This window comes from Photinus pyralis, unplaced genomic scaffold (assembly GCF_008802855.1).
Source record: "Photinus pyralis isolate 1611_PpyrPB1 unplaced genomic scaffold, Ppyr1.3 Ppyr1.4_LG3a, whole genome shotgun sequence".
Taxonomy (NCBI): domain Eukaryota; kingdom Metazoa; phylum Arthropoda; class Insecta; order Coleoptera; family Lampyridae; genus Photinus; species Photinus pyralis.
The window spans coordinates 13185778-13195678 of NW_022170509.1; the positions used below are offsets into that span (position 1 = coordinate 13185778).

The following is a 9901-nucleotide window of genomic DNA, read 5'->3' on the forward strand; positions in this document are numbered from 1 at the left end:
AATTTTTAAAAGACGCAGATTCTACATGAACTACTTTAATTATTATGTGTATCACTAGCGTGTTGTGTCCATTTATCTGTTCGTATGACAATGATGCTATTGATGCCGGAGCCGGACATTAGGGCGCCGCCGATAGGGGCGCGTGGACATAAGGGCGCGGGACATAAGGGCGCGAGGACATATGGGCGCGGGATACAGGATTCTCTAAAAAAATATATTGTAGTTTGTTTGTGTTGATATGTTATATCAACAGTCATTATACAGGGCGTTCAAGATACCAAAAACATATAATGCGTAATGCCAAAAGTTAGGTTATATCTTTTATATCCCTGGGTGCACTATCTTGTTAACCAACAGTTTCCAACTTTCGTTTTTTGCCAAAAATAGTCGAAATGAATTCTAATATTGCCAAACTGCGAAATGGATCAATCCGGTTGTATCCCAAATTTATTTTTCATCGCGACTACATTACATTTCCTTGCCCTTACGAAATGGAAAAGTGAAATGTTACATCTTCATTTTCTTTAATTAAAAATTACTAAATTAATTTGCTGACTTTTGTAGCATCGTCGAGAATCACCAATTTCCGACATCCCGTTCACCCGCAAATTGCGTTTGAAATTTTAACTCCACCACCGAATAGATATATTTCAGCTTAATCGGTTCAACCGTTCCCTTTTAAATATTTTCAGAAATGGCCCAGCAGTCAAAAAGGCATTGTGAATTTTGAATCTATTAAACCCAAATTTTGGCGTCGCCTATTGTATGGTGTCGGCTATGCTTATTTTGAAATTCGTGCAATTCCTATCTATAAATTTGATAAAGAATTCATCTGCACAATTACATCGCAATTGGTGCGGTGGTTCTATTCTGGTTGGACATAAAAATCGAGCGAGCGAGCGATTGGGAGAAAGCATAACATTCCTTTTTAAACAACTATGTAGACCCTAAAAACATAGAAATAGAAGTATAAGTAATATAAAAAGTGTGATCCAGCTTTTGACATTGCGTATTATGTTTTTGGTATCTCGAATGCCCCGTATAATGACTGTTTATAGAAAATATTAACGCAAACTAACGACAATATATTTTGTTAGAGAATATTCTGTCCCGCGTCCATATGTCCTCGCGCCATTATGTCCCGCGCCAATTTGTTTTGCGCCCTTTTGTCTTCGCGCCCTTATGTCCACGCGCCCTTGTGTCTCGCGCCCTAACGGCCGCGCCCTTATGGTCGCGCCCTTTCGGCGGCGCCCTAATGTCCTAGACCGTATTGATGCAGGTTATAGAAAACTCCTAAAGATCTTACACTTTGATTCATATTTGATTCAAATTTATTTTTTGAAATACGCTTTATGAAGGATGTTTTATCGTAGCAGGGCCGCCCAGACAATTTAAGGGGCCTGGGACAAAGTAAATTTTGGGGCCCTGTTTTGGAATAGAAAAAATTTCAAAGAAAATGTTAATGTGCCAACGGCAACTCTATTGCTGTTTCATTCATCCTCACAGATCCACGGCCAACACGGGGGCCCTTTGAAATCTGGGGCCTGGGGCAAATCGCCCCAGTTGCCCCCCTCCCCTCTGGGCAGCCCTGTATCGTAGATATAAAGCTGTCGAGATGTATAGTAGGTACCGGATTAGAAAGAAAATAAATTATTGTTAATTCACATATAAGCCACCAGCAACCAAAATTGTGTGTTTAAGATCACGGGTTTTTAGGTTTAAAAATGTATAGGTATATATACCGATGTTACTATCATTACTGATAAGTGATAAGGAACTGCAGTTTTCAAAAATTTAAAAAAAACCTAGCTTAGCTGTTTGAAGCTAGTCGTTAACTTGGCGGCAATGGATACAAATACCAACTAATTGAAATTGAAACTCTTTGAAACCAATGCGGGGTGTTAATTTACTTTAAAACCCAACTTTGTGCTAATTTTTCCTCTTTGACCAATCAGGACTTGGCATTTTTAAAATGATGTTTGCACTAAGCACATTTTTAATTGAGAAATGGATCAACCTGCAGGAGTTTTGAAAACTTTTTCTTGAAACATTTACGTTTGTTTACCAATAGCTATAATTAATTGGGGAGGGTAACGTGAAGAATTACAATTCATTTTTTTATTTTAAATAATTTCAGATTTTATAATTACATGGGGAATAAGTAAGCAATATTTTATAGGAAATTAAAATAGAACTTCTTTGAAGACAAAAACCCTAATAAACTATAATTTTATTCTCAACCGTTTTGAAGATATAGGGCAAGAATTGTCAGTTTATTTTAACTACTCAATAAGGCGGTTATAAATCAATTGTTTCAGCCAACTATAGTCCCCTTGAGTGTGACTGCATCAAAGGCTCAAAAATTCCACCTTATAGTTATACGTTACTTCACCAACACAAATTTTATATTTTATAATTTATATTTATATTATTTATACAATCAACTTTTGCAATAGTGCAGTGTTTGTTTATACTCAATTGTTACCCCAAGCCGACTAGTTGACTAGAGACAATTGATTTATAGCCGCTTTATTAAAAATGACAATTGTTGGCTATATTTTCGAAACGGTTAAGAATAAAAATATATAGTTTATTAGCGTTTTTGCCTTCAAATAACTTCTATTTAATTTCCCAAAATGTTGCCATTCCTCCTAGGGGTATTTTGTAGGTCGATGATCAATTAAATTAAAATTTAAATAGCGAAACATTAAATATCTGCCGTTTTTCAGTACCTAAGTCTTATTTTTTCGGTTTAGAGAAGTACCTACTATAGGTACATGTCATTTAATTGAAAATAGGTAGGTAAAGTCTTTAAAGTGTGCTTCTTGAAAATAAACTAGGTGGTACCTACCTATTTGCATAGGTATTCTTAGAATTTTTTGTAAGTGGCGAATATTGTAAAATTGTGCAAACACTTGCGTATTTTAGACATGAACCATCAAGTACGATTCCTTCATTTTCTATCATTGGCGGCCCAGTGAATATTTATTTATTCATCTCTTATCTGAAATAAAATCACTGATACCTATACCGCCAAATTAACCCTAACACTGCCTACACACAAAACTATAGTAAACGAGTTCCTGGGTCAGTGAAAATGTAATCAGTTCTTCCTTGGATGATGATAAACATAATACTGAAAACAAACTTGGATAATTCGAAACTGTTCGCGTGCTATTATGTACACAGACCGACGGACGGACGAGCGGACGAACAGACGGACGGAAAGAAATCTTGAACTCCCTTTAGGAGCTCGTTAATAAGTATATACATTGAAAAAAGGCTCTATCAATACCTATTCAAATGTCTGTAACTATTATAGAAGTAGCTATAAGCATTTTTATAAAAAAGTAAGGAATTTTGACGAACAAATATCCAAATTATGGGGCAAAAACAGTGTCGTCGACGGTTCGACACCTATCCGCTGCTTTGGTGCAAACCAACAAGTTTAATTAAAAATTAAATGTTGTGCAATTTCTTGCACTGTTCATGCAAGCTTTCGACCCAGCTCGTTAATGATTTTTGACTTTCTGTCCGTCCGTCCGTCTGTGTACATGATAACTCGTTAGCGATTTCGCATTTTCCAATTATGTTTTCAGTAATAGGTAGACAATGGTCAAGGAACTAACTAAGAACTTTTGGTCATTTGGACTTTCTGTCCGGCCGTCTGTGTTTGTCGCTCGTTGTCTATATTGGTTTGAAACAGTATTTATTTAGTGTGAGTACATTTAGAAAGGTAATTTTTCCGGGTATTTTTATTATCAATATTTTCGATTGGAAACTTTTTTTAAACCATAAGTATCCAGAACTGCAGTACTATTGCGCTGGAACTACGTCCAGCCATCAGGTTTAAAATGAGATACCACAGGAAGTTGATTGGTTCCTTTTGGACTGAGTATTTAATTAAATAATTGGCGTCTTTACTAAAATTCAATGTGTATATATTTATTACCTACCTACCTGTAAGTGCAAATAATTAAATCTCCGATACCTATAATGACCGCTGTTTATATTTTTCGATGGACTGTCCTGTATATCTGCCTATACTTTACCGGCGGGTGCAGATTTGACTGCGAGAAAACAACATTCAATTTTCTTATAAGGAGAATTCCTGCACAAAACCTAAATACGTTTTTCCTCTAAGTCTATTTGGGACTTTACTTGTGCCGAGTCTTTTGCAACTTACTATGTTCTGATCCTGATGGACATATGTTTTGTCAGCATGTAAATAATATATACCTAACATTTGGTGTGTTGTAGAGTTCAGTTAAAATTTGGTTGTAATTTTTGAAGGAATGTCGTGGTGCATTATTGAAATTGTAGAAAATGATTTACCTACCTACAGAGCAGTGACATACGATAATTTGCTAAATCGGGGATTACACTGAGGAAATCCAAGTAACGATCGTTTGACTAAGTAAATGTTCAGATTCCAAAATGCAGGGCTAGATTAAGCGAACATTGCCCCCCCCCCCTCCCCGTCCTTCCTTTATATTCACATCTGATGTGGTAGTTCATATTTTTCTAACGCGACTTTTTGAGAACTTTGAGAAGCAATTTTTTACAGATTTGTCAGTAGTATGTTATTGAATATTAGACATTTGTAGGTAATTAATTTCTGTTTAGCACTCGGATAGTCGACAGTTTTTATTCCACCAAAGCGTTCCTTCTACGAACATTAACTATCTCACCAGTACCTACAGCAAGTACCTCATTTCGGATCGTAGGTACATAGGAGATAAACTTTTGCATTTTTTTATAATGAAATTGTATCTTAAAAAGAAAAGGAAACTTACACTGCCTTCTAATCACAGTCATTTGAGTATTGATTCTATAGCAAAATTCTTATTGGTGTTGTCTTCGTCAGCAGTATCACTTGAAATTAATATACTTATAATAGAGCCCCTCTAACTTGCCCTTAGGATATAGAGATTGTAGACTTCAAAAACGATGGAGTTGTAGGTTTTAAGATGTAATTTTGAAGTATGCGACGGCATCATGCACTTTCAAAATATAGCATATCGGAATAAAAGCAAAGCTGATTTTAATTTTACATAAGTATATATATTTACATATAAGTTAATATAGATATACACTGTTATGTTATACACTTGGTAGATCTTTGTACAAGATAATTTCATTCTAAAGTCATTATAATTGCATATAGGTATAATCGAGTAACTATAAAAACAAAAATTTTGGTTAGCTTCAAGATATTAAACATTTACCTTTTAGAATTTTCAAATTCAAACACAAATAGTCACTTTAAATGTATACCTATAAATATATATCAATATCACGTTCGTTTAAGGAGAATCCAGATTATCTGTGTTAGACGGTTCGTCTTTAGGTGGTCCCGATCGCGACTGTAACAGCGCCTGATAATAATTAACGATAGGAAATATCGGCCACTGTTTTGGTGAGGGTTGTTCTTGGTGGTGCTCTCCACTTACCACATCAATATCTTCCTCGGTCGTTTCCTCTCCGGAATCCGGCGCTAATAGTGAGGCAACGTCGAACTGTCGCTTGCGAGATGGCACCTTTGTATTTACGGGTACCTGGAATACGGATGTTGAAGGTCCTGGTACGACTGGAGGACTGACAGAAATCGGCGGCGGACTCGGAGAATCCGTACCATCTTCATCCACCGCTAATCCCATGTGTTTCCTTACTTTTCTTTGCGCTTTGCGTCTTCGAAAATCACCCTTACGGAAATCATCTACATTTGCGGGATGAATAGCCCAATAATGACCTTTGCCATTTGCACTTCTCCCCGCTTTAATAAAGCAATCGTTTAACGATAAATTGTGTCTAATTGAGTTACGCCAGCCTGGGCCCCTTGTACGAAAATAAGGGTAATTATCTAGTATGTGTTGATAAATATCTGAAAGCACTAGTTTTCCTTCTGGAGTACTTAAAATTGCCATTGCGATTAACCCAATGTAACTGTGTTGCGGTTTAGGTTCCTCCGGTTGTAAAGCACGTGGAAACAGCGCCGGGTAACACGGAAGAGGTGTTGGAAAAGGATTTAATAAAGGATATCGAAGTCGTTCAGCGACGGCGTATTGATATAATTGAAGGCGATACTGGTCGATTGGCATGAGTGGTCTAGGTGAACTGTTTGCTTCTAACGCTGAAAATGGTAGCGGTAGTCGAGGGGTTGGTGTTGCTGGACTTTCGTTACTACACATTATCACGATTCAACTGTTCAGAACACAAACACTATTTCACCAAGAACATTTTTATTTAAAACAGTTCACTCCGAAAATGCGTGAAAACTCGCAAGAATACAAACTGGCTAATGGCCTTTTTCAGTTTGTGGGGGTTTACTAGGTTAAATATTATAAATCAAGCCTGTCAGTCAAGAGTGAATAAGCTAAACTAAAGGACTAAAGGACCCATCTGGGTCTCTAAACATATAACAAACACAACTATTTGTCGACCAATATTTGCCAACAATCCAGAGGCGGACTTCAAATAGACCAATCAGCAAGGTCTGCACCCTTCCGGGATACATGGAAACCCCGCCTCGCCATCTTGTTACTTCCTAGTGGAGTAATAATACCCAGTTTTTATGACAGGGACAGGGAATTTCCTATTCGAGGGAAGAGTTAGCAACGAATCTTTTTCTACATTCTTTGCGTGCGGATTTGAATTCACGTTTTGTGTATAAGTATTTAGGAAATGAGAAAAAATCTCTTTTTCAGATTAACATGAGCAATACCCAAAATAAGTCATTAATAAATGCATAGGTTGTTAATTGTACAAATAAGACATGCCGTATAAACGATTTTAATTAACCTGCTTGTTAAATTGTGAATATACCTATTCCCGTGTTTCTAGAGTGCCATAAAATGCTCCACCCAGTTATACCCCACCAAACACCAACTTCTCTCTCTTAATAATGATGTTACTACATTTACAGTTGCTCCTTAAGTATTATTATTCCTTCAAACAAGGCATCAGCTACATAGGTTCGCTTGAATCTTCGCAAAATAACGGAGGATGCCAATTCCCAATTAAAACGTGTTCTATGAATGCCTCTATTTCCGGCACAGATAGAGACAGGGTATGTTTTTCACTTATCTAATCAAGCTTACACATTCTGCGTTGGAAAATTCGCCGAAAAACAACAAAAAAGGAAAGGCATACTAGACTGATGCCTAAGGAGAAATAACTGAAATTCTCCAAAGTGATTCTCTTTATCGTCTTGTTTATCGGGACTGCGTGTTTGTTCAGGCGACATTTTTATACTTAGTTGTCACATAAATTAGAATTTTATATACCTAATCCAGGAAAATTATCGAATTTATATAGGTACTTTGATGTTTCAAACGATTTAGGTATCCAACAGCAAATTGGCGATTTGTAAAATAATAAAAGAAACCAAAAATTCAGGGAAAAATATTTTATTTTTGTCTTACAATCTGTGTAAAATATAGGTAGGTAATGAGTTTCTCTAAAAAATGTGTTTTGTCGTTTTAAGTGCAGCAAGGCTTATTTAAATTACGATTTTGGGTTATGCCTTTAGCTATAGGTACCTGATAGAATATTTTTCTGACATTTTTGTACGTTTTGGTAATCATTTTTGTTGGCCAAAGCGCCGTTTCGGTCAATAATATAGGTACGACAAAATGTTATTTAGAAAAGATGTGCATTATGTTCATATATAACTCCCCAAATATCGGACCACTTTGACCAAATCGCGCTATTTGATTTGCATATTGTGGCATTATAACTACAGAAAAAGATAGATAGGTAGGTACCTATTCTGCATAAAAACTATAAATATGCGTTATTAAGCGGCAGGGGTAGCGATGCCAGCTTTATAAGGGGGTCGATGGTGTCCGTCTGTTTGTGAACACGATAACTACCAAACGCTTGGGCCGATTCAGTTTCACGGATTCATTTGACACATGTAAGAAGCCTATTAAAAATGGGTCAAATCCAATGATCCAGGAGGGTCACACCGAGGTGGTCAGCCCGCAGCCGCTTTTTTAGATCCAATTTAGGGGTTATTATCAATTGTCATTTACTATCTGATCAAATACCTATTAATTTAGTATAATCAAAGTGACTCTTTATATTTGTGAAATTTTGCACATGGAGTTAATTTCATATTCTGAACTGAAGCACTTTTTTGTTTTTCTGTTATATATTCTCCAACGTGCCTTGCAACATGATGAGGAGACATTTAATAGCCAACAAAGTAGAATCATTTAGTACTTAGTATATCTTTTTACAAATTTTTCATGTTTATTATTTCTTTCTATGTTTACTTCAATCTATTGTTCCCACTTTGCCACGAGAATGACCTGTCATAGCAACCCCCCCTCCCAATTTTAAATTTGCCCTTTGCTACTGTTAGGCTTGGAACAAAATTAACAAAATTTAAATGATATAAAACCCGAAAAGCGAGCACACAACGTTCCAACGGAGCACTAAAATAATCATACTACTTATAATTAGTCTTTTGTAGGTAGTGCATCAAAATTTCTTTCTCAAAGTCTTCAGTGGCATAGGTAAGTAAGGGTTGGGGCAGCCGTCTTAAGAGCTCTTAGACTTAGTTCACAAATTTTTCTTTTGGGGAAACATTTTACAAACCTTTAGGAAGCGTTAAAACGCACGGCTTTGCAAATTATAACGATATTTATTTGATGGATTTGCTGTTATTTAATTTTAGGATAAGTATATATCGTGGAACAGCGTAATGTGCCATGGTTAAGCATAATGAAAAATAAACGAGCTCTAGATTAATTCTTTTTAGTAGACCCAAATCATGTAGGTACACTACTGCATTCTAGCTCTTGATGATCTTTCCTGTTTTCGTGTGTTCCATCATAGTGTAAAGAATATTAGACTGCTTGGCAAAGCCCTTACTGAAAGGGCTTGAAGCTCTAAGCACAAAGCCCTTAGTCAATGTGCTTCGATACTCAAGCACAAATTACTACCGGTCATCAGAAAGACTTGAAATTACAAATTACTTCTAAAAGGGCTTTGAACTTCAAGCACAAACCACTTTAGGACAAGGCTTGTACACAATTTGAGGGCTTGAAGCCCTGAAAGGACTTGAACACTTTTCCAAGCAGAACGCACTTTTAGGGAAAGGGCTTGAAGCACTTTTGCTCGAAGTCCTCTTATTAACGATCCTTGATATCGTTTATAATTTTGTCATTGTTGTTTGTCCGTATGTGCACGATAACTTTGTTTAGAAACGTCCGATCGCTTTGAAAATTGGTACACATGTTCTTAAGGATGTATGAAAAGTCCTATAGTTTTAGTCAGCTACGTAGACTGCCCAAAAACTTAAAAAAAATTTAAATTAAATTGTAAAATTTAAAACACAAACACATTCGCCACACTTTTAATAAAGCATACTGAATCTGAATGCTATGCACTATACCTATGCGATACACTGTTCTTAAAGAAGAAATACTGAGAGGTAATTTTTCGTACCACACAATGGTCCGTATGAATAAAAATAAGCAAATGCTTATACTTGCAAAATTCAGAGTAAATACTCGTAACTGCCCCTTCATACTGGTCTGTTTAGCATGGTTTAGCAGCGCTGCACTGCGTCCTGCCTTTCTGCTTAGAAGCGCTGCTAAGTCGCCCAGTGCGAAGGAGTACTTACGAGTATTTACCTGAAATTTTGCAAGTAAGTATAAGCATTTGCTTACATTTATTCATACGGGCCAATATTCATGTGTGATTAAAGTGCTTGAATAAAATTCTAATTTAGACAAGCACAGTGCTTGGAAGCCCTGAAAGAGCTTGAAAGCACTTTTACAAGCACAAAGCACTATTGAAAAGGGCTTGTAGAGGAAATGGGCTTGAAGTACTTTTCCTTGTAATTCAAAACCCCAAGCACTTTGGAAAAGTAATTCAATTACCAAGTCCT

General features: G+C 36.4%; 1 protein-coding gene across 1 annotated transcript; it reads right to left on the bottom strand.

Annotated features, from left to right (window-relative positions):
* Nucleotides 1-5207: 5207 nt before the first annotated feature.
* Nucleotides 5208-6394, bottom strand: LOC116166201 (forkhead box protein L1). The gene has a single exon (XM_031481065.1). It carries the CDS (start codon nt 6189-6191, stop codon nt 5307-5309), a length of 885 nt encoding a protein of 294 aa, XP_031336925.1. The 5' UTR covers nt 6192-6394; the 3' UTR covers nt 5208-5306.
* Between the last annotated feature and the right edge of the window lie 3507 nt (nt 6395-9901).